Genomic DNA, 24,959 nt, shown 5'->3' with positions numbered 1-24,959 from the left:
CCAGCCTCAGGTACAGAGACTTGGGCAGCAGTGAGGGGCTGCACTGAAGTGGCTGGGAGAAGGGCTGGAGAGAAGACAATCCCCAGGCCAGCCTAGAAGCCAAGGCTAGGAAAGCAAGCAGAGACAAGAGATGGGCGACCACTAAGAGAAAATGACAAGAGGCTACGTACACACAGACACAGACTAAATGGTGAGAATGATCAGCTCTGCGGCTGACACCGAGACAGGAAATCCTTCCAAGTGAAGAAATGTCAGAGTCCTGGGAGCCGGGAGCAGAAAACACCTGAGCCTCGCTGACTCTGAGGGGCTGAGGGGCCGCCTCAGAGGAGAGACGGTTCTGGGTTGAGGGTGAGGTGCTCAAGCACCTGGAAGAGAACCTCTGGTCCCCAGATGGGATTCTGCTCACCAAAAGCGTTTTGAAAACTGGGCTGAGGGCTCAGTCCACAAGCTCTCACCTGCCTCCAAAGGGCTATGTCACACAACCAGAGAGACAGGAAGGAAAGGCCCACTACTAGGTGGGGAAGCACTTCCACCCCCACCCCCACGCCCCCATACAGGGTAAACATTCACAGATGAATCGAGAGGATGAGCATGGCCAAGAACAGGGAGGTGGGCCCCAGGGACCACCGGGGACTGTCCTCAGAGCGGCAGAGGGCTGGGCTCAGGAGACCATGCCCAGAATAAGTTACACTGAATCATAAAGACATTTTTGCTGTCAGAGAACTCACCGAGGACCCAAGAAAGGAAATGGACGCATGCACAGTGGGAAAGTTCACAGTCTAGAGCCCAGCTTCCTGGGCTAGGCCCATCCCTAGTTGGCCAAAGGTCCACCTGAGGGTGGGGGAGTTGTGACAGGGAGGTCTGACTTCCAGGAGGGGAGGAAACTGGGCTGGCCTCAGGCTTTTGTCAGGCCTGAACCCTGATTCCTTAAACTTCCCAGGCCAGAGTCAGTGGAGGGACCCTTCCCTAGGGCTGAGGAGGGCAGGACAAGGTAGGGAGGGGAAGGGATGGGCCCGAGGCAGAGGCAGAGCTGTACCTTTGTTGGTGGGCATGAAGTCCTTAGCTTTGTCTTTGCAGTAATGGAGGCAGCAGGAGAGGATCAGGTCATCATTGTTGCCCTGGAGGAAGACAGGATAAGTGCCACCGGGCAGGAGGGGGCGCCATGCAGAGGAGGCACAGGTATGCTCTGCCTCTGGGGTCCTGGGGAAGGTCACTTCCCAGTGTCCCTCCCAGACATGCCCTGGCCCTGCTTGGCCAGGTCCAACTGTGCCAAGAGTGATCTAGGGGACAAGGAACTCCCCCCTCCTGGACCTCGATGGTGGCCGTCCCCTCGGCTGCTCAGGCCAACTGGCCTTCCTCTAGCCCCTCCCTCCCGGAGACCCTGTTCTGAAGGCTGGCTCTAGGTGCTCCCTTTTTGCCCTGGGTCTCACCAGCTGGCCAGTGATGTCCTCACTGCGGAAGGCGATGGATTCGAGTTCATTGCCACGGCTGGTCAGGGCCCGTAGGCAAGAGTCCCGACTCTCGAATCGCTGCTCGAGGAACTCAATGGACTTCCGGGCCTTTTCCTGCACCACACGGGCATAGCCCCCAGCCCGGTGGTCTGTGTCCTGCCCCTTGGCCAGGCCGTCCAGCTCACTGATCACTGACGAGACACAGTCCCGCAAGGAGTCAGCCTCGGCAATCAGCAATCACGTCTGTCTTCGCCTGAGGCCTCGCTTTCCCAGCCAGCCCCTCCCCAGACCACAGAAGCCATCCTGCCCCATAGGAGTCTTCCAGTGAAACTAGGGGATCCTGGGGGGCAAGAAATGCCCTAGACTTTCCACAGTGCTCTATCTTCTTTCTGCCTCTTCCCCTGGGCCCCACCCTCCTCCTGGGAGGAACTTACAGGGAGTTTCTGGAGCTGCTGTATTCAGGGGAAGAAACCTGGCCCCTCTATCGCATTCCTCAGTTATAGAATCAAATCGAGAGGGTCCCTCAGGAGAGGCGAGGGTATGTAGCGGCTAGAGGAAAGAGGCACTCTCCCTCATCCGCTTGGGCCCCCACCACGGCAGTCCAAGAGGGGCCCAGTTCCATGCCCACCCCTGCCAGAGCGCAGGGAGGTCACGAGGTGGCAAGTGGGGATCACAGCCTCACTCGCAAGGACCCTGCTATTCCCCTAAACCCCTGGCACATCTACCTCCTCTGATAGTGCACGTGTGTGTGTGTGTGTGTGTGTGTGTGTGTGTGTGTGTGTCTGCCTGCCTATGTGTCTGGGACACAGCTTCATTTTCTGGTGAAGATTCTTTCCAAAATTCCAGCCAAAAGCCTGAGGTCAAGTGGGAAATATGCACTCCTTGGGGGCTCCGGGAGAGTTTGGGGTCTGAGGCCTCTCCTCAGTGCAGTGATTCATGGCTCGGGGAGTCGGCATGAGCATGCTGTTCCATGGTGAGCCTGGCACTCACCGTCTGGGTATTCAGAGACACTTTCTGGGAAAGGCCCATGTGGGAATACACACACACAGACACACACACAGACACACACACGCGCGCGCGCACACACACACACACGCGCGCACGCACGCACACGCACACACACGCGCGCGCGCGCGCACGCACACACGCACGCGCGCGCACACACACGCGCGCGTGCACACACAGACACGCGCGCGCGCGCACACACGCGCGCGCGCACGCGCACACACACGCACGCGCGCGCACACACACACACGCACGCGCGCGCACACACACGCACACGCACGCGCGCACGCGCACACACACACACACACACACACGCACACCCCATGCCTTCGGCAACCTGAGGCTGCAGTGTCCACCCGATGTATGGCTGAGGTCGTGGAGTAGTGGTGGATGGGTGTATGGTACAGCGAACAGAACATCAAACATGAAAAACTGGTATTCTATCCCAAAATCTGCTTTCCTGCTTCCAAACTAAACAGGCTTCAAAGGGGAAGCTTGTTTGTGCTTCTGCACCAGGCGGGGCTTCTCGAAGCTGGGGTCAGACCTAAGGAGCAGGGAGCAGGTTAAAGAGCACAAGAAACAGGCAGACGAGGCCGCCGGCTTAACCCTTCGTGCTCCGCCTCATGGAACAGGAGCCCCCTCTACAGCCCCTGAGAGTCAAGGCCCTGCCCAGCTGAGGACGCTTCAGAAAGGCTGGCCTGGATGCCCTGACACAGTTGGCATTTCCCAGTGCCCCTGGGGGTCGACCATTTATTCTCTATCTACCGTCTCCTCTGAGTTTTCTCATATATTTGCTCCCTCCCCACTGAACCTGGCTTCCCCCACTGAACCATAAGCTCTTCAAGGCCAAGGGGCTGCAGCTCTGCCTTTCACTGGCTCCCTCGGGAACAAGAAGACTGAGCACACAGTAGGGGCACAATCGGTGCTGGTGTCCGAGGGCTCTGCCAGCCTGGGATGGTGTCTGAGGCTCCTACCAAGACTTAGGGGGCTCCTGAGACACCAGCAACCTCTCAGTTACACCATTTCCTGACCATCTAGCAAAAAGTGACCAATTCACTTTCTTATCCCTGAAAATCTCCTGGGTAGGAGAGCACAGGGACATGCTATCCTGAAAGTTGCCCCACCCCGGGACCTGGTGAGGGTAGAGGGGAAGCTGCAACAACTCGATAGTCTGGCTCTACCTTGGGCAGACAAGCTGCTCTACTTCTGAAGAACAGAAAACCTTCCCTTGGGTCTAAGGGCCTGGGTTGTAGAGGCTCTGGCCAGGCCACATGGGGAGGGGGAAGGAAGACAGGGAGGGTGGAGGCGGGACGAGGGCTGCTTCAGTGCCAACATTCTCAGGTGGTGCTAACGTGTTTCCCACAACCCCCCAGGGTTCTATGGCCTCTGCAGGGGCGGATGCTTCCTGCCCTTTGTTTCCACTCTCATCTGGCACTAAGACACTAGGGACTGGGAGGGAAGGCCCAGCGGAACATCTTGGCATGAGTGTCAGAGGTGGCTTGGCAGGCAGACTGCCAGTCTGGCAGATCTTCCAGAGGACGGGGCCCCTAACCTTGCTCCAAGTGGCTGGTGAGAAGGGGACATTAAAAAGCCTGGGCTTGCCAGCCGTCTCCCAGATACTCTCCCTCCACAGGACAGCTATCAGTGATATTAGCTGTATCAGTTACATCAGACAGCAGCCCGGAGCACAAAGCCCATCCTGAAGCTGACCCACCACAGGGCTCCCAGAACCAGAGGTGCCTTAGACAGCCCTCTGGAGATAGCCCAGCTGGGCTCCTTTGGCCTGAGGGGAAGCAAGCTAGCTGGGTCCTGAGATGCTGACCCTGTACCAGCACCAATGACCAGACAGTGGTAAGAGCCCAAGTGGCAGGAATCCACACGCGTGAGCCAAGGGCTTGCTCTGGAGGGTTTCCATCGGCCTGGCCTTAGGGTGACATTGGCCAGAAGAATGTTACCTCGAACCAACAGAACGATCATGAAAAGCTACAAGACAATCAGACCAAAGGCATCTAAGCACTTCAAAACCCTCCCAGCCTCCCTGCCAGACCACCCAGCAGCACTGCCGCTATCTGCCAGGGCTGAGTGTTTACCAATAACGGGAACCAGCTTTGCTGTTTTACTGCAAGCTTTATAAGGATAAAAACAAGGGCTGGGCTCATGCAGCCTCTGGTTGCTGGGACACAGGAGTCCATTTGCTCAAGCAGTTTAAGCCACGGATCAGCCATAATAATTTGAACTGCTTTGATTATTAAACAATTTTCCTTGCCCCACACATTCCCCACTTCCCTGCAAATCCTGTCTTACACACACAGCAGGGTTCTGCCTGCCTGGCCCCCAGGCTGTGGGGCATGTGTGTAGAGAGGGTTACTGCGCACATGCAGGGCTGCTCTGGCCTGACTCACCGATGAGGGGCACCACCAGGATGTACTTCCTGCTCTCCAGCAGCTGTGCCAGACTGGCCAGGTGGTCAATGAAGCCGTTGGTGTCTGGTACGAGGAACAAGGGTCTGATCTCGAGCTCCATCTGCCTCATATGACTCTGGTCCTCCAGGACAGCCTACAGGGACACAGAACGGTGAGTGAGCCAGTGAGTGAGTAGCCAAGGGGTGGGCGAGTCAGGGCCCTGAGTCCACGGTGTGTCAGCATCCTGCCCCTGCCCCCTCCAGAGATACAGCCAGTCCCTGTCGGGACAGGCCCGAGGGCTGGGCAAAGCACTGCAGTAAAAATCAGTGTAGACCAAATGGCTTGGGGAAACCGGCGTGACTAAAACCCTCGCACAGGACTGAGAAGGGACCTTGATGGTTATCAAAAATAACGGGTCTCTGAAAGTAAGACCTTGGGCTGAAAATCAGCGAGGGAGAGTTAGGTTCTTTGGATATGAAAGTGGTTTCACATTCGTTATCTAGGCAGCATATACAGGGGGTACTTCTCAATCCAGACACTTTTACATATATGTATATCCCAAACAGAATTTATTTCAATTTACTTCACTGTGTACTTAAAAAAAGGAAAGAAAAAGAATAAACTCACAGTCTACACAAAAAGAGTGATGCTGACAACTAATAATTAACACCGAAGTCTCCCACATCGGCAGGAGCCCACATGGTGGGATGGTTTAGGACCCAACTCACAGATGTGCAAAGACCACCATCCAGACTGATGAGAATTGTCACCATCTTCCCCCACCAGCACGGTGATCCCTAGACGGCAGTCTTCTGTGTTCTACCTGCACTCCTTTGCCACGATTCTGTACAACCTATACTCTTGTTTACTTGATGCTTTTCTTTAAATTGACTTTATGTCAACTCGTTTTTGTGGCTCAGCAAATAATATCTGTGGTATCAGGAGTCTGAGAGCCTAGGAATATGTTTACCAGCGCAAGCTGCATTTCTGCAATGAAGAGTCAGAATGTCTTCTATGCATCATTGAAAAAACCCCTCATGTAGCACCAGTGGTCTGGGCACCGCATCTCGGAAGGCACACGGCCTCGCGCCTGTTAGTCTTACAGATGTTCACATCTTTCAGGGAAGTTCCATGCTCATCTGTAAAAGCCCAATCTTCTCAAGTCTGCCAGGGCCTTGTGTGGCGGCAGCCCTGTGAGACTGGCTCTGGGTACACCTGTCACTATAGAACATGGTCACTCTTGCGCTGCTTCCTCTTCTGGGGACCATGGCCAAGAAGCAAACTGATTTGAGGGCATCTGCCCAGACAGTGTGCTCCCTGTGTGCAGAGCCAGAGGGCACTGAAACAAACCCAGTAGGGGCCTGGCGAGCAGGTCCCAGCCCTGTCCTGCCCTCCCATGGCCTCCTGCCACACACCAACTTGCAGGGACAGAGACACAAGCACGGAGCAGGGGAGGGGGTGTGCGTGCCAACTGAGATGGGGCCCACAGGCTGGGCCCTGGCCACTAACAGTCAGCGAGAAAGGTGATCAGGTTTCACTGGCAATGACAGTAAAACTGAAAGGGCATGCCTCTGAATGCTGAGGGTGGCTCCTCTGTGACCTGCTGGGGACCTCTCCCTATGAGTAAGTCATTGCTGCCACTGCCACCACAGCTGGCGGAAGGCACAGGACGCTGGCAGGCATGAGAAACGCAGCTGAAGGGCTTGCCTGCTGAAGTCTTACTGCTCTCACCTCACGAAGGGAAAGCACCTCTGCTGCAGGCCACCTTCCCAGGGGATGTGGGTCACTGGCCCTCCCCATGGGGCTGCCAACTAGAGGGTGACACACATTCTACCGAACTCAACTTGGGCATTAAAAAAAACCCTATTTATTTTTTCTTTTTCTTTTTTTTTTTTTTTTTTTCGGTACGCGGGCCTGTCCCTTTTTTGGCCTCTCCCGTTGCGGAGCACAGGCTCCGGACGCGCAGGCTCAGCGGCCATGGCTCACGGGCCCAGCCGCTCCGCAGCATGTGGGATCCTCCCGGACCGGGGCACGAACCCGTGTCCCCTGCATCGGCAGGCGGACTCTCAACCACTGAGCCACCAGGGAAGCCCCCAAACCCCCTATTTTTTATTGAGATATAATCAATATATAACACGTGGGACGGCGCGGGCATTTTGTGAGAAGAGGAAACAGTCCCCACTGAGGCTTAGTGAGCTCTCCCGTCTCTCTCCTCACAGAGGGAGCGCATCAGCACCCCTGCTGCTGATTTCCCCGGGTCTCGGCGTGCTCTGTGCAGCCTTTCCACTGCCTGGAACGTTTCTCTTGGCATTATAGGCCCCTAAACCTCTGTCTTTCTCAGTGAGAAGGGGCAGGACGAACCCTGAAGCCGGCTGGGCCTGAGCACAGCATCTCTGCCACCATTCCACTCAGACCCCTTTCACATCTTAGTTTTCCGGCCTCCATAAATGATCCTCTCGCCCTAAGGCTGACTCTAAGGAAGTGGCACTGGCTGCCCCTTTTACCCTGTGGGAACGATGAGCTCCTAAGACCTCAGACCACCCTTCCTTAAAGGCTGGCCATGGGCAGGAGGGCCTTTAGGCCAGATGGCCGAGGGAGGCGGGGGCTGAGCCTGCCTGGGTGTTTTGATGACAGGATGGAAGAAAAATCTAGGTGCAAGGTCCAGGGAAGCGCTAGCCGTCTGAGTTCTCTGAGATCTGGCTCAGGGCCAGAAAGGTGAACGGAGGCCACAGCCTTTTTGGGAGGTGGCAGCCTTGTTGGTTCCCCAGGGGTGGGCGGGATCAAGCTGATGAGGGTGGTCAGAGCTGTGCTGCCACCATCCGGTCCCAGGGACACCCGCAGACAACTTCCCTTAACCTGGCTCTGCCCAGTGAGTCACTGCACAACTGCTTCCTGTTCCCCACATGCCCTCCTGGAGTCCCGGGAGATTCACTGAAGCTGCTCCCCCTTCTCTTGGGGTAGCAGTGGGACTCTGGGGGGTCATACCTGGGTCAGGAGACTGGCCCAGTCCCCTTAAAAGAATGGCAGACAAGGAAGGACTGGGAATCCGCAGCCCCTCGTCTGTGGGTGTCGGTGTTTCCGGCCCTCTCTGAGTGGCGCTGTGTGTGTGTGTGTGTGTTTGTGTGTGTTTAGCATTTGCCCTCCCAACTTTTCCAGATTTTACCCGTCAGATTCCTGGCAGCTGTGCACGGCGCCTGTGCCGGCCGTCACGTCCCATTCTGATCTCTGGGTCGCACGGTGAGAGGAGGACACAGGATGCGCAGGGAGTGAAAAGTGATGTCGGTGGGGAGAGCGCCAAGTCCCCACTCACAGCCATGGGATGCTTGGGGAGAAGGGGGAAGCATGCTGCTGTGGAGTTCAGAGGCCGGTAGTGAGATTTATTTTTGTTTGTATGAGCAAAAAGCTGCAGAAGCCTCTGGTGGGGGTGAGGGGGGTGCAACTGGAATGCTGTGATTCAGACGGACTGGCCCTGGCCTGGAGTCAAGTGTGCTGACCCGGAAGGAGAGTTCCATAGGAACCCTTCTCACTGCAGCTAAGGCTGGGCCACAGTGGTCCTTGGACAGTGAGCTGGGAATCCTAGAAAAGCAAGGACATGTTGAATCAGACCAGTGGCAACATGGACCATAAAGTCAGAAAGTGTGAAGAAGAAAAGAACTTAATTCTGTTTCTGGAAGGCGCTAAGTAACCAACTTGCTCTGAAGGACGGAGGCATCCTTGAGCAAGGTCGTGGGGAACTGGGAAAGAGACAGTCCACAGTAACATCTGACGAGGAAGCTAACAGGCTTGGGTCCCCAGGAAGGGCTCTTTCACAGGTTAAGTTCCTTCTTCTAGATGATGGGAGTGATTTGGGGATGACTGACCCTTTTGGAAATTGAGACACTGAGAATTACAAATAAAAGTAATGCAGTTAGCTCACACGGGAGCTGTGGAACTTGAAGAACTCAGATCACGAAGCAGAGCCAGATCCAGAGAAGGCCTTCTTAGGTCCTCCTTCTGCGCAGGGCTCCAAAGGGAGTGTGGCTGCTTCCTTCCCTCTACAGGGTGATGGAATCATTTACACCTGGGCCTCTCTGGCCAGAGCAATGTCTTCACCAGAAATGAGAAGTCTGGTAACATAGCAAATTTCCACCCTCATCTTGCATGTGAAAGTATCTAGCTAAATGCCTGATACACGTATTAGTAACAACAAATTTCAGTTTCCTTTCTTTCTGCCCAACTCCATTTTTCATCTTTTATATATCCAGGGGGGGTAAATATCTGGGGAAACCACTAGGGAGCAGAGCTGGAGCTGGGGAGGGGTGAGGCAGTGCACTGCTGATTTCTATTATAAAACTCGTGGTACTCTTGGTGTTTTGGGGTTTTTTTCCCTTTTTTCTTTAACTATGTAGAGGTATTTTTAAAAAACAAAAAATGGAAAAATGGAAATGAAATATTAACAGGAATAGCTGGTGAGATAACCACCAGCAGTGCAGACAGGCATTCCTTTTTTTTTTTTGGCTGCGAGATCTTAGTTCCCTGAACAGGGATCAAACCCGTGCCCCCTGCAGTGGAAGTGTGGACCACTGGACCACCGGGGAAGTCCCAGGCACTCCTTCTTGAGCTGCAAAAACCAAAGGGCGCAGATTCTGCATTTGCTATAGAGAGCAGGCAGAGTCACTGGTTTCTGTTAGCATCTTCATTTGGGGTGGGTTGCTCATGGGCAAGTTTCTGCTTAGGATCCCTTCTCTGGACATCCAAAGTCAATACCACAAAGCTTCACACATACTTGCTATCTTTTTCAAGGTTATAATTATGATGATTTGCTTCCTACTTCTTACTGTCCTTTCTAGATAGACAGGGAATGGCAGGGCTAAGCATGACACCCCTGAGCTTGCTACAAGCAGCGGCCTAAGGGTATTCCAGCCAAAAGCCTGACCATTTCTGCAGGAGGACAGGACCCTGTGGATGCTGCTGGAACCGGGGAGGTGAGAATGGCTGGAGCAAGCTCTGGAATGTGCTGGAGTGGGGAGGGCGGCCGCCTGGCCCCACAGGCTTTCCTGCCCTGGCGTGAACGTGCCCCTGGCCTGGTAGTGCGCTGGCTCCCACCCTGTCTCCGACAGCTAGGAGCCAGGGCTGAGTGTCTGCCTTCCGCTAGATTCCATACAGGTGTGGGGGGCTCTGTGCATGCCCCATTGTTCCACAGCGGCCCCCCCCCCCCAGCTGGGTGGCAATGTGAATGGGCTGCAGCTATATTTAGAGTGAAACTCCTGGGGCTACCACAAAGGAGTGACTGCATCTTCAGGAGGGTGGGTGGGCGGGAAGGGGATAGGGGAGTGAAGCTATTTTCAGAACACATGTCATTGCTGGCTACAGAGCAAGACTGTGGCCATAATGCCGAGGAAACAATAGCTGTGGCCAGAGGAAGAGCCTGTTATGTTTCAGGTGGGATGTTTGCAACTGCTCAGGAAACCTGACCCCGCCCGACAGCAGCACAAATCACAGCAAAGCCTCGTGGAGGCAGAGAGGAGGTGGGGATGCACAGGGCCAGGGCCACGCCTCAAGCCCAGAGGAGGACGGTCAGCGACTGCTCTGCCCTGAGGGCCCGGTTAGGAAAGAAACACTCCTGACCAGTATCCCAGGCAAACCGTGTACCCTGCACTGGTCTCTGGACGCCTCTCAAGAATGGGAACGGAAAGAGCTCGGGAGGAAAGCAGCAAGGTGGGCTCAACCAGCACGAGGTGAAGAGCTGTCTCAGGCAACAGGCAAAGCCTGGGCTGAGCCGGAGAGTGCGGCCTCGAAGCCCTGGGTGGGCGGACTTGGCCCCCAGCATCCGAGGCCTGCCCGGGTGCCGAGGCTCCAGCTGCACAGGTCCTGAGAGCTGCCCACACCCCTTTTCTGACCTCCAGTCGGCCCCACTCACCAGCCTCTGTGCAACACCGGAAGCAGGGAGGGACAGGCTGCGGAGGGAGGCCAGGCCTCACCTCCCCCATCCCACAGATGAGCTTAGGCCCGGGGGTCTCGGTGGGAGCAGGGAAGTGGGGGTGTGGCTAGGGCCCCAGATCTCATTTGGACTTTACAGCCAGCATGGGGGCCAGGAGGATTCTTTTCAACCCCACCTTCACATCCCCTTCCCCAAACATGTGTGGTTCCTGTTTTGCTGCATCTGTAAAAGGCGCTGGGAGCTGGGGACTTGCCTTACACCTCTCGGTTAACACCCCTGGAGACTGATGGAGTTCGGAGCAGAGTAATTTACAGCCCATCTCTCCGATCTTAATTCACCCGATGCTCCTCTCTTCCTTATTGTATTAGTGTGACCCAGGTACCTGCCAACAATAATGGCCTCTCCAGCTAGGAGCCTCTCCCCCACTCCCAGGACAATTTATACCTTTTCCTTGGGATTTTCCCCCCTTAAATTAAACAAAAAGAGGGAAAATAAGAAGAGGTTAACATGGGTTTGGAGCCCTGCAGCCCCGTGGTTCTGGGCAGGGAGCCAATGGCCCGAGGGCACACACATGTGTGTGCTCTCCCAGAAGGGCCTTCACCGGCCCTGTTTTACAGCCACCTCGGCACAGACTCCAGGGTTCACGCATATGGCCAGACAGATGTGTCTGGCTTACGTTCAAGGCTGGAAAATGAAGAATTATGGAAGTGAAGGGCCCCGGGCATTAAACAGGGGGCGGGGAGAAGGGAGGGGGGGTTCTTCTCTGCTGAGAAATCCTCCTGTGGCTGTGAGGCTGGAGGAAGAAGGCTGACAGGAGGCAGGGCCGCCAGCAGTGCTGCACGTGGGGCCTGTTCTTAAAGGGGCCACAGCAACCCCAGCCCGGACGGCCTGCAGCAGGCCATCGCTGCCTGGCCTGAGCAGCCTGCTCCAAGGGAGCTGACAGGGAGAACCGGCTTCCGGGGAGCTGCGGGCACCGGAAGTCAAGTCTCATACAAGGCCTCTGTCAGGTACCGCTTGTCGCTGGAGAGGCTGGGCTGAACCCGCTGCCTGAGACAAGGCCATGTCCCCTTGGTGCATGCTCCCACAGCATCTTGCACTTCCCTTTGGTCACAAGGCTCGCTCACACTTCAAATCACTGACTTCTCCACGCCAGTGGACACTCTGGGACAGGACTTTCTTGGTTCGCTCCCGTGTCCCCTCACCACCAGCCTGGTAGGCGCTCACCACCATTTACTAAATTGAGCGGAAGACACGGTCCCTGATTCCAAGGAGTTCACAGTACGGCGGGGGAACAAGTCCAGAAATAAGTGTAATTTGAGACGTGATATACGTTTCACAAATGAGGTATAAATCAGTGCTACAGGAACACTGAGCAGAGAGACGAATTCCTCCTAGGGGGAATCCGGGGAGGCTTCACTGGGGAGATGGGGTTTCATCTGGGGACTGAAGGAAGAATAGAATTTCAACAGGTAACAGGAAATGTGGAGCAGAAAAAGGGTACTCGGGCTTGAGCAAACAGCAGGAACGAAGACGTGAGAGTGGGAAAGGGCAGAGCTGTCTGGGGACAGTGGGTAGAAAGGAGGGTTAGTGCTGTCCAGGCAGGAGGGCTGGAGTGTCTGGACAGGCACTTTGCGTGCACTGTCTTTCTGAGGGAGTTGCTGTTACCACCTTCATCTGACAGATGAGGAAACAGGCTCGGGGAAGTTAAATGATTTGCCCAATATCATATAGCTCGTGAGGGCTCACGGGGGAAGGGAGAAGAGGTGGGGAAAATAGACTGGGAACAGACGAGAAAGCCCTAGATGCCATAGTAAGGAATTCGACTTTATCAGCCAAGCAAAGGCACTGATGACTCCTGAGCAGGGGAGTGGCTCTTTTGGGAAGAGAACGATGAAACCACATAAGATGCGTTGCAGGCAGGGAGCCTGGCATGCAGACCATGTACCACACAACTCCAGGAGCTGCATTCACAGACTACAAGGGAAAGGGGACCCCCCGGACTTGTGCAATGCAGGGTTGCTGGCTACAATCCAGTGAGTACCTGGACTAGAACAGCAGTAGTGGCAATGGGGATGGAGAAGAGTGTGGGGAATAAATGAGTGAACAGATAGGATCTGATAAGAAATCAGGCACGAGGGGTTAAAAGCCTGTGAGGAACTTAAGATCATGCTCTCGTTGCTACCACCTATGAACTCACTGAATGAAAATACTTGCTGAGGGCCAACTCCATGTGCTGAAACTAAGAAGTAAGAGAAAGGGAGGAGGAGACCAAGTAACGAATGGTGGTGAGGAAGCCCAGGAGGGTGGTGTGGTCACCAGACAGAGAGGAGACGAAGGTCCTCGTGTGCTGAAGTGAGGCTGGAGGGAGGCGGCTTTGGGGTCCAAAGCTACAGGGAAGTCAAGTGTGAAGAAGACCCGACAAAGGTACCTGGTGACCTCTGATGCAATCGCCTCTGTAACTGCTGGGCTGAGAGTCAAGAAATGGAGGTGGTAGTATGGACAAAACTTTTGGGAAGACTGATGGTGAGGAAGAAAAGAGCTACCGGACAGGAAGAAAGACAGCTTGCAGACGAAGCTTCGAGGGCCACGACAGAGGTTCACACAGACTGCGCAAAGGTGGAGAAGGCAGCCACGCCACCACAGCAGTGATGCTGGCAGAGGCTTAATTCCAACCGGTAGACTCACATGCACACGTCTAAAGGACCATGGGTCCCAACTGGTATCCATTCCCCTTCCCAGGGCAGGACTCTGTCTGATAAGCGGTCAGACTGCTATCAGATCACGGTGTGCCATGCACTATGCTGGGTGCTCTACGTGCACTGGCTCCTGTGGGCCTCACAGCCATTCCAGGTGGTAGGTGCTGTCACCAGTTTCACTCTGCAGATGAGGAAACAGGTTGGGAGAAGTTAAACAATGTGCCCAAAGTCACAAGGCTAGTAAGTGGCGGAGCCCAGCCTGATCAGGTCGGCCTGACCACATGCACTACGCTCCACGCCAAAGGCCAGAGGTGGCTGAAGAGAGGGCTGAAAACAGACATTCCTAAGGACGACTGACGCTTCCCCACGTACGCAGTTAGTCTTAAAGCAGGGAGCATGGCCGGCTCTTCCCCGTCTGCCCCGTGCCCTAGATGAGAAGAAGTGAGCTTACAGTGCAAGAGTCAGACCTGGGAGAGCCATAAAGAACAGCCTGTTAGAAGTGAAGGTACGGGTCCACGAGAGGGCTGACGGTGCGGGAATCCTTACGTGGCGATCGAGTAGTTTCTCCCTAGGGTTTAGAGTGTGCTGTCCAGAGGGGCTCGGCCACTACGGTGGGAATCCAGACAAGCAGACTGTGGCCATGACACCATCTCCCCCTGAGAAGAGGTGTTCTCAACAGAGAATCCACGGCTTTTCCGAGAGCATCTGGACAACGTTCAGGGGAACTTTGAAACCCCTGAAACTGTGTGAAAGGTTAGGCATGTGTGGTGTGTGTTCATAGATCATCACTGGGGGAGAAGTTTTCAGCAGATTCTGAGAAGAACCTGGCCCTGCTTGCAGCCCAGGAGGAGGGAGACTCCAGGCACCAAACCAGAATTTAGTGGCAGAGGAGGAAAACAGGTGGTGGAACCAGTCCGGACACTGCAAGACTTCCTGAGTGAGAGGGTCCTGCTCATCCCTACTCCCATCTCCCTCATGCCCTATACAGACCACCAGCCACGCGGGAACCACCCTCCCCAGGCAGGCCCCACCTGGATCTTCTCTTGGCGACGCTGCTGCTCCGCTATCTTCCTGGCCAGAGCCAGCTTCTTGGCCCGAAGCTCCCTGATGTCATCCTCGCCCCCGCTGCCTTCAGCCTCCGAATCTTCCTCAAAGTCTTCAATCACCACGTCCTCTTCCTTTGCCGGTGGTGCAGGCCAGGGGAGAGAGGAGACTGTGAGCCCACAGCACAGACCAGACCCACCCTCCCGTCCCTCCTGCATCCCAATCCAGGCCTATCTGGACCATTCCACACACAGCGCCCCAAGGTGTGCGCTTGCCCCAGCTCAGGCAGAGGCAGGTCGGGGGAAGCTGTCATCCTTCTCCCCTGGCAACTGCTCCCCTTTGCGCTCCAGGGCCCTCCTCTTACAGACGCACAGATCCACACCCTATCTACTTCCATGCCTATACTCACAGCCCTTCCTTCTTTGCACACACTCAAAATGTCAAACTTTGGGCCCATTTTCATTTTGAAATTCACCAAAGGGAAAAACAACACAGAAAGTTAAACCACCCAATTGAAGTCTAATTCATGCTAGCGATCGGATAGGAATCATTCTGGCCAACACTGGGAGTTCGGCACGGAAGCTCCCTTGCCCCAGACGGCATCAGGGAGCAGACGCTGAAGTTCAGCAGACCTTGCCCTGGTTTCTTTTTAAGACCACAGCCTGGCGGTGTGGGGGCTGGGTGCCCCATGATAGGGATTCACACGCCATGACCTTGCTCAGCTGCCCTCTGGGGGCCTGCACAGACTGGGAGATGGTTGGTTAGCTTAAGGAGTCTCCTGTCAGGCTGGTGGAGCCTTCCCCAGGGGTGGCACCTCCCTGCTTGCAGCCTCAGCTCTTAGAAGCCACTACTCCCCGGGTGGTCCCAGGCTCCATTTCTCACTCTCTCCCTTCTGGCCTTGGTCAGTAGAGAACATGCAGCTACCCAAGAGAGCTTCCTTTGAGGGACAGGGTTAGCACGGGTAATAGGGGGTGACTTAGTAGGAGAAGATTCCTGGGTCTGAATGATAACTGGATGATAACAATGACAATGATTATGACAATAACGGCTACCATTCACTGAGCGCTTATTATGAGGCCAGGTACCAGGCCAAGCATTTTTCATGCATTAACTCATTTAATACAATAGCCTGTACATAGATGCTATCATCATCTCTATTTTATAAATGAACAAACTGAGGTCTAGAGAGTTAAACAATTTGCTCAAGGTCACGAAGCTAGCAAGTGGCAGAGCAGGGATTCAAACCTTAGTGAGTCTGATTCCAAAGTCTGTGCTCCTGCCAATAATACCAAGCAGCCTAGGTGCGGTCCTGGATCTAGAGGGTAAGCTCAGACCCAGCCCTTCGCCAGGCCTCCCACAGACTCACAGGGACCCTGTTCCATACAGACTCTCTCTCCTCTAACTGTCCATATCAATGATATTCTGAAGGACTCTCTTTGCAGAAAGTGGTTAGCAAGAGTGTGTGAGTGGGTAGGTGATGCTTTGTCTTAGGAGTAGAATCTAGGGGTGGAAAGAAAGGTGTTCTGGCAGCATCCTTAAGGAAATGGATTCTGTCTGCTCATGAAGAATGATGTCTGAAGAAACAGCTCCCCTTTCCTCTCCCAATCAGCTTAAGGGACTCAGTCTTGCAGTTAGGAGAAGATGAGATCTCGGGATGGTGCCAGAACTACCACTATTCCTAAGAGGTCTCAGGGGTCTGGGATGCTGTCTGCAGTCACCACTCCTCTGACAACATGCGGGCTCTTGTGTCACAGGGCCCACTTCCAGGGAGGCCCAGGCCGTGGGAAGGAGGAAGACTCTCTCTGCACATTTACTTCCTGTTCGTGGGGTTAACCTGGACCAGAGTGAGTGGAGTAGGGTCCCTGGCTGGTCTGTGGGGGACACTGCCCCTGCCTGCTCTGACCAGGGATACACGGGGTTATCATGGGGCTTGGACTGAGCCTGACTGAGGTCAAAAGAGGGTCAGCGAGGCTTGTCTGAGGTTGGCTCAGCTCTCATAGCAAACGAGGAAGTGCAGGGTTGTGAAATTACACAGACCAGGGTAAGTAGGGTTTCCCAGGGGCCACTAACATAACGGAACCCAGGAGGCTCGTGGGAAAAGGAAGAAGTGGGCAGCATGGCATGGGTCACAACCTTTGTCTGGTCAATAAGCCTAAGAAGGAGGGAGAGAGCGTGGTGCAGCCAAGATCTGGGGCCGAGAGCTGGTCTGTTCCTTGTGAGAGTGGAGGAGCCCCTCCCTCTGGGCATTGCCTGCTTCCCTGGATTTGGTCCTGCAGGCTCCTCGGGCCAGGGGACATCTCTTGCAGCAACCCTGGAGAGCCAGCTTGCTCACCTTCTACCACCCGCCTCAGCCTTGAAGCGCGGGTGAGAGAGCTGACCAGGGCGCTACCCGACCCACGCTTCCCTACACGCTGCCCAGGGCTTGGGTGGCACTGTGCTGTCCTGCCTGAAGCCTGGACACCTCGATGGCTTTAGCAACCACACTGTCTCCTCCCATACTGACAGCTCATTCTTTCCCGTTACTCCCTGCCCAGGTTTCATCTGGAGAGTCTGGAATCATGGGCTCAGCTTTATCCCTGGAACCACCTCTATCCTGTGTCATCAGGGGTGGGGTGGGGTTCTCCAGCTATTTTAATGAAGCCCGTCCAAGATTTTGCTGCTCTGAAGACTCTGAACCAAAGGTGGCCACTCTATCACTGCTTCAGATCACCAACGACAGCTTCCAGCTGACATCTGGCTTCCCTGGCCTGCTGCTGATTTCATCCCCACACCCCACCCTGCTCCACCAGGCGCTTGAGACTGCTGCAGGCCAAATGACTGTGCTGGCCTACGGGTGACCTGGCCTCTGGCTACAGACGCTTGCGTCCCTTCCTTGAGTCCCATGTTCTTTCCCACCTAAGTCCCCTCTGTCTATAATACTGTGGGGCAAAAAGAAGGAAAGAGTCAACCATCAGGCAAAGTGAGCTATGTGTGCATACACACCCAGACACCCACACCCAGACACATAGCAGGGCAGCTGGCAGCAACAGTAAGCACAGTAAACGCACGCAGGCACCGACACCGTCCACACTCACATTTGCTCAGCACCCACAGACAGCAGGGAAGCTGGCAGCAGTGTTCAACTTAAACTGACACACAAACCCACTGTGCACAGAACCACAGTAACAATCACCCCCAGAAAGATACATACATGTACGGCAAGGCAAATGTCAGTGGGGTTTGGCAGGGGTGGGCACTCAGGCTGGCACGAGCGTGCGCGCGTGCGCACGCGCGCACACACACACACACACACGCAGTCTGGAGTGAAGCAAGGGCTACAGGAACAACCAAGGGCAAACAAACAAGAGGAGAATTCCTTAATCACATCAGGATGTGCAGGAGGGAGGGTGGGAGGGAGCAACGGAGGGAGGGTAGGCCAGGGAGGGGGTGATTTTCCACACGGGGCCAGCAATGTCAGCTCTTCCTGTACGTGTGCTGGAGGCTGCAGTTCAGGCCTGTGCTGCACTGAGCTCCACACATCCATAAACTTGATCCTCGGCCTGAACCCTAACATTCCCCCCCCAGCTCCCTTTCCTAAGCCTCCAGAGCTGCACATTATTAAACTCTTTCTTTCCCTCCCTTCTCCTCCATTGCAACATTAAAAAGAAGCATCTGGAACTCGTAGCAGAGCGAGATGGGGGCACCGGGGTGGGAATGGCAGGAAGGGGCACCAGCAGAGTGCACTCTTGAGAAGCTGGCTGGTCACGTCAACATCGCCACCGCTCTGAGTGGTTATAAATAACCAGGGGTAGAGGCTGAAGCCCGGGCAGAGCAGCGCTGGGGGGATGGGGGAGCCTTCCTTCGGCCACAGCGGGCTCTTCCCGCATTGTACCTCATCTTCCAGTTGTTTTCCCTCTTGGCTTCCCATTTCCTTTCCCATGGTGTCTGGGACGGGTGCCACTGACACATATTTTCCACCCTTGAATGCCAGCAGAGGCTCTTCTTGTCCACAAAGGGCTTCCAGAAAATACTTCAGCACTGTGACCCTTTTGCAGTCGGCTGCAATAACCTACAGGGCGAGAGGGAGAAGAAAAACAGCATTTTCTGAAAGGGAAGATGAGAGACTTTGTTTGTTGGCTGAGGGGCACACGAGCAATGTGTCCACTGGGCAGGGAAGGCGGAGAGAGTGAGCGGGAGTGCGTGCGTGTGAGGTGAGGAGGGCCAAGACCCTCTGAAGGAAGACAGCACCATCTCCCCTTAGGCCACCTCTGGGGGAGCAGACAACCCCAGGGCCAATGACAGGTGTCCTCTGGGGTTTTGCCTTTCTTTTGCTCAAGTCCTGATCTGAAAAAAGAATAAATTAAAAGTCTTCCAGGTTTGGTATCTAGCTGATAGAAGGAAGGGTGGCATGTAAACTATTGGCTGTCACAGAACATAGCTCTCTGGTACCCTCACTGCCGCTCTCCATTCTTCTCCCAGCTCCCCTCTTGCCAGACCCCCAAGAGGAGAACTTCCAGCCTGAGTGTGAAATGAATGATGAGTGCTTTCTGGGCTGGTTCATTTCACTCAGGTCATTCTGGGTTTCCCCTGACAGGTTCCTGCCCCACCTAAGAGCTTCTTACGCTGAAGAGACTGGGGTCCGGCAGGAAATTATTGTCAGGAGAAGGGAGACAGGCAAAGCAGGTGTGTGTGTGTGTGTGGGTGTTTCACCAAGGTCTGCTCCTCCAGGGGTTTAGGCCATCCTGCTCCCATGTGGCCACGTCAGCACATAAGCCAGTGCTGTCAGAGAAGCTGGGGCTGATTTAGTTGAAATGAAATTCAGTATCTTGAGCAATCATCAAATTTGTAAGTGGCTCAGAGAAAGTTTCCATAGTCACCCTGTCTGGGGTCCTTCTCCTGCGAGACCTGCAAACCCACCTGCTTTGCACCTTCTCATGCCCTACTCTTCATCCCCGGCCTCTGGGGTCCTCTCCTCCCTTCTGGGAGGGCGCTCACCAAGGGAGAAGAGGGGCCCATTTGATCTGGAGCTCACAAGTGGTGAAGGCCGTTCCCATAGGGAAACACTTCAGTGGCCAGATATGTCACAGGGTGGCAGCCCCTCCATCATCACTGACTCTAGCCCCTGCCCCCCCCCCCAAAACCCCATGCTTCCCATCCTGTCACATGATAGGGACGTCCCTGGCTGTATCACACAGTAAAGTAACTAACTTGGAGACTGTCTTTGACTGCTTGCTCTTTGTTTCACAGGTGCATTTATTATCCCTCGCCTGGGTAATAACTCCACTGGTGGCAGAGACTACATCTCATACTTCCCAAGCAGGGCACCCGGGAGTTTACAGTAAGGGCTGACAGGCACAGGAAAGCTCGGCTGGGTACCAGAGGGAGCAGCTGAGGCAGGTGCGACCCAAGTCCTCCAGGAGATGTGGAAATGAGCTCCCCTCTGGCAGCTGGCTGGCCAGGGAATGTTCAGCACACAACTGTCAACCCTGCGCTCCCTGACTCCGTCCTCTGCCACCTCTCCCAACCTCGGAGTGGACCCCTGCCCCTTGCCCCACCAATGGCCTTGATAACAACTGAGGCCTGAATCGCAGGCTAAGTACCTCGACCACCTGAGAGGCTAAATCAAAAGGTGCTCATCTACCCAGAAAAGGCTTAGGAAAGGACAGCTGTCTTGAGCTTGAGGTGCCCAGTCCTGTGCTTAAAAGGAGGAAAGAAGCGCTTGTTGGGCCAGGGCAGGTAACCATGGGTTCCATCGCGTGTATGCAAACATGTGATGAGGAAGGCTAGAAATACAGAAGCAGGGGCTAAAAGGCATTAAAGAACAGAGCTGAAATGAGTAATAGCCTGGCAGGCAGCACGCACAGTGGCCTCCCTGCATCCCCAGCCTCTCACTTGCAGAGGAAACTTCTGCATTTCCACAAGACTGCCAGTTTCCTCTCAGTGGTCTAATTTTAACCACCTTGTCGTTACAGTGTGTGTCAGCCACCTGACCCCACTATGACCTCTGACCTTATGCCCCAGTTACTGCTTGCACTATGGAGAATTATGTAATGGGTCCAGGACTTTCCTTTTCGGTGTGAGGCTGCTGTCATTGAATGGAGAGGAGGTGGGGGTTAAGGGGTGAGAGGAGGACAGAGGAAAACCTTACAGTGGTCCTTGGCATCACCTGGATGGTGAGAGGTAGGCTGGCACTCCTGCTGAGCGTGCTGCAGAAATATGCCCAGGAGAGGAGAGTGTGCCCATGGGTGTGGTGCTGACAGGCGGGCAGAATTCCTGCTGTTAGGGCATGGGCTGGATGGCATGCTGAGTGGCTCAGGAAGAAAGGGGGAGAAAGGCCACATGTGTGGACGTGGGTCTCCTGGAGACGGGGATTTCCAGGGCACAGCAGGACCCAGGGATGCAGACATCCTGAGCCTGCCTGCGGCACATCCTCAGAGGATCAGGGGGAGCTGTTATTCACGTGGACACCAAAACAAAAAGGAGTGCCACCTCCCTCCCCAGGCCCCTGCCCCCTATTTTAGTTTTCACTCTGTTTGGAAGGAACCTGATTTCCGGGGGATTTTGTCTGCTATGGCCATCAGTTCTTCCCTGAGGGCAAAGGAACTCCTGGATGATTCTCAAAAGGGCTTTGATCCAGTGGGGTCTCTGAGTGGGGTGTAGAAAAGAATTCTACATGTTTGGAGAGAAAAGTCACCTAGCCTTTTGGAACAGTGTCCTCGCCTTTGCAATCCAACTAGCAGGGAGGATAGCCGATGTTGTATGGTCTCCTTAGGTTTCAAAGTGCACAGTGGAGTGAGGAATGGGGTTTGAGCTACTGAGGAGATGCAGGGACTGAGGGGCAGAAAGTCTAGGGCTTCTCCGGGGCACAGAGAAACCCTCGGTCTCCAGCCTGCTGGCCTGTCTGCTGAAGCATTCTGCTCTCAGGTGGGAGGAATCAGCCCAGCGGGGTGGATTCCTCCTAGACAAAGCCTCCAGCACTTGAGTTGGGGGGAAAAAACCCAGTTGAATATGGTTAATAAGGGATATCACGAAGGAAGATGCCCTTTAAACCATTCACAGAGAGCCAACTCCAAGATGATCTCTGTCTGGCCAAGGAGGACTTCCTGGTAGGAGAGGGGTTAAAGCTAGGCTCCCGGCTCGGAGAGGAAGGAGTCCAGATGAAGTCTATGACATAATCCCCACAATAGCTCTGCTCATGAGTACATTTTTCCATTCTATATCAATGAAAAACAGAGAATGTAAGTGGTATGTACATTGTAGCTCTGGGCAAATTCTAGATTCTCTAGAGGAGAAGGATCTGGGCTGCAGAGGCTTCCTTCCTGGGCTGTTAACAGGTGGGGCTGGACAGGGGCTAGAGCTGAGTAAAAGGGCTGCTGGCCAGGGAACACCTGGGTAACCTGAGACCCGGCACCTTCTCAGGGGCAGTCACGGTCCTTCTGGAGAGACTCACTGTGTAGACCATTGGGAGCTGCAAAGTTGATGGCCCAGTCGGCTCTGAAAGAAGACTGGGGCTGTGGGTCAGGGAAGGGCTGAAAGAAAGGCGCCCAGAGAAAGCCCCTCTCCCTCCCCCTGAAGACCATCTGAGGCAGTGTGCCCCATTGTCGGGAACTGAAACCTCTAGCTTCAGGGCTCCAGCTACCACCCAGATCAGGTCCACACGCAAAGAACCAAGCAGAAAGGAAAACTGAAAGTGAGATGTGGCGAGGCGATGTGCGAGCCTGGCCTGTCGCAGGCTCAGTTCCTTAGAGAGAGAGAAAGTGAGCATGCCCATGGTAAGCAGAGGCTGGCACTCAGAGGAAGGTTAGGTCCTGAGGAAAGCAGGAAGAAACCTCTAGGGCAGGAGAGAAGAGGGAAGGCAGTCTGGGGTATCTTAGGTGGGCCGGTGGATGAGAAAAGAATGTTGTTTTCTGAAAACTGGTGACTTTCCACAGCCACTCGGCAGAGGACCAGCCCAGCCTGGGCAGAAATGCCTAGGAAGGAACAGAAAAAGAGGTCCAAGCAGTCCTATGGAAGGTAGCGGAGGGAGAGAGAGAGAAAAGGAACTGAGCACCAGGTACCATAGACGGATGTTAAGTGGCAAGACTTAACACTAGCCATGGGGAAGGGAGAAGAGCCCTGATCCAGCCAGGGAACAGGAGGAGGGGTCAGAGAGATGAAGCAGGTCTCTGGATGCAAGCTCCAGGGAATGACGGACTCACTCCATCTTTATTGGGTCCCTATTCAAACAGGCCTCCTGGAAGGCACAAACACTACAGTGACTGGTTAGATTTTGCAGAATTTCTTTTTCTGAACTTTTGGTTTGGGGGAGTCAGAATTTAAATCTGCGCTATCAGCCAGTTCGATTATTTTCTGGTTTAAAAAGTCCTGCTTGGGCTTCCCTGGTGGCGCAGTGGTTGAGAGCCTGCCTGCCTATGCAGGGGACACGGGTTCGTGCCCCGGTCCAGGAAGATCCCACGTGCCGCGGGGCAGCTGGGCCCGTGAGCCATGGCAGCTGAGCCTGTGCGTCCGGAGCCTGTGCTCCGCAACGGGACAGGCCACAGCAGTGAGAGGCCCGCGTACCGCAAAAAAAAAAAAAAAGAAAAAGAAAAAAGTCCTGCTTGCTACTGCTCCTCTGGTTACAGAGAAAAATCACACGGGTTTTTCCCCTACAAACTCCAGTTTACAGGTTGTTTTTCTTGTTTCTCTAAATGGTGCCAATTATTCTCACATTTGTTGAAACCTTCAATCAAACTTTATAGCTTGTTAATTTTACAGAATATCCTTAGAGCAAATAAGATGCAGACAGAAAAGTGAAGTCTTGCTGAAATTATTAAGAAATCTTAAAATATGGGCTTCCCTGGTGGCGCAGTGGTTGAGAGTCCGCCTGCCGATGCAGGCGACACGGGTTCGTGCCCCGGTCCGGGAAGATCCCACATGCCGTGGAGTGGCTGCGCCCGTGAGCCATGGCCGCTGAGCCTGCGTGTCCAGAGCCCCGTGCTCCGCAACGGGAGAGGCCACAACAGTGAGAGGCCCGTGTACAGCAAAAAAAAAAGAAAAAAAAATCTTAAAATAGCCTATAAATCCATTACCAATCCTGGTAAAATACAGGCTGCTTGGCTGGCTTCTGAGGTCAATTAGCAATGGGTTAATTACCATCGCTAATGAGCCCAGCCTACAGGATTGGCTACAAGAAAACTGAACTCAGACTAAAGTGTTTTCACAAACTGAGAACCTCTAGTTATACACGACTCGCCTTCACAGGAGACTGAAGGGTGGGTAGGACGATTCTGTAGTGGCCAAGGGTGGGTCAGCCTGAGAAGAGGTCTGCCAATGAAAGTTCAGACACAGGGAATCCTCTGGAGCTGGAGGACAGAGGAAGCAGTTTATTCACATTCCTGGAGGAGGGGCTTCCAGGCAGGAGGGAAGCTGGCCACGAGGATGCACATTCACTCTGAAGACAGAGGCAGTAGCTTATGATGGGGAGACAGGCACTCCCAGCCTAGATGAATCAGGACGACTGGTACTGATTTGTTGAGAGGATCACAGGTCAGAGGGGAGAGAAAGGAAGAACCTGGCAGGCACTGAATGACAAAGTGGACAAGGAGAAAAGGCATGGATCCTTGTGCCAGACACATCCTGACAAGCCCCGGGTATCCTGTCCAAGGGCATCCACTCAGCGGGTCACTTGTTCCCTGTCCCTGCAGCAGCAGGACTGCATTTCTTCGCAAGGCAGCTAAGCACAGCCTTGCCCTCAGTCACTTTTGATCCCAATGTCCAGACTCAGCCATCCCTAGTCCTAGTGCCAGTTGAGGGGTCAGTGGGTCACAAGATGAAACGCTAACATCATTGGCCACCCACCCCGCAGTAGCTATACCATTCCACGTGTCTGGTCCCAACAGCTGTTTTCTTCTTAGCGGAGGCAGTGTGGGCTGTTACCAATCAGCTGGCAACGCACAGATGCCTGTTCAGAGTGGATGGCAGCCTGCTAGCCCCACCCATACCTCCCCCCACCATGTGTGTGCGCGCACGTGCGCACGCACTGGCCTTAAGTGTCCTAGAGGGGGGGTTGAGAACTGGCAAATGGTTAGGTGGGAAGATTTGGTGGGGGTGGGGGAGAGGCTTCTCCATTATTTTTATTGAAGATTCCAAAGGGTAGGGGTACTGAGAGGAAGATTATGTTCACACTGGAAGGAGAGTTGAGAGAACAGAGGAGATGTGGAGCATACACTGGTGGTGAGAAGGTAAGTACAGAAGGAAAAACAGGTCCATTCTGGGAAGAGGCAAGCTGAGGCAATACAGGGGGTCAGTCAAGAGCTTGGGCTTCCTAGTCAGAGATCTAAGTTCAAGAGTTAACTGCCACTTCCTAGCTGTGTGTCCTCAGGCAAGTTACTTAATGTCTCTGAGCCTTGGCTCAAGTTGTTTAAAAGAGATAATGCATATCATATATTTAGCAAGGTGTCTGGGCTCAGAAAGTGCTAAGTAA

The 24,959-nt window shown here is 54.3% G+C and overlaps 1 protein-coding gene across 3 annotated transcripts in view; it reads right to left on the bottom strand.

Annotated features, from left to right (window-relative positions):
• The window catches only part of SMG6 (SMG6 nonsense mediated mRNA decay factor), a 235,198-nt gene that overhangs the window by 3,982 nt on the left and 206,257 nt on the right, over positions 1 to 24,959 (bottom strand). For all 3 annotated transcript variants that reach the window (XM_029211343.1, XM_029211341.1, XM_029211342.1), the window contains 5 exons: positions 18,390 to 18,566; positions 14,506 to 14,652; positions 4,859 to 5,012; positions 1,431 to 1,642; positions 1,037 to 1,118 (listed from right to left, as the gene is read on the bottom strand). In XM_029211343.1, coding sequence (XP_029067176.1) covers positions 1,037 to 1,118; positions 1,431 to 1,642; positions 4,859 to 5,012; positions 14,506 to 14,652; positions 18,390 to 18,566 — 772 coding nt within the window. The remainder of the gene's footprint in view (positions 1 to 1,036; positions 1,119 to 1,430; positions 1,643 to 4,858; positions 5,013 to 14,505; positions 14,653 to 18,389; positions 18,567 to 24,959) is intronic.

The sequence above is a fragment of the Monodon monoceros genome, unplaced genomic scaffold (genome assembly GCF_005190385.1).
Source record: "Monodon monoceros isolate NGI ecotype Baffin Bay Population unplaced genomic scaffold, NGI_Narwhal_1 Super_Scaffold_9, whole genome shotgun sequence".
NCBI lineage: Eukaryota > Metazoa > Chordata > Mammalia > Artiodactyla > Monodontidae > Monodon > Monodon monoceros.
This window is presented reverse-complemented; position numbering and strand designations above follow the sequence as displayed.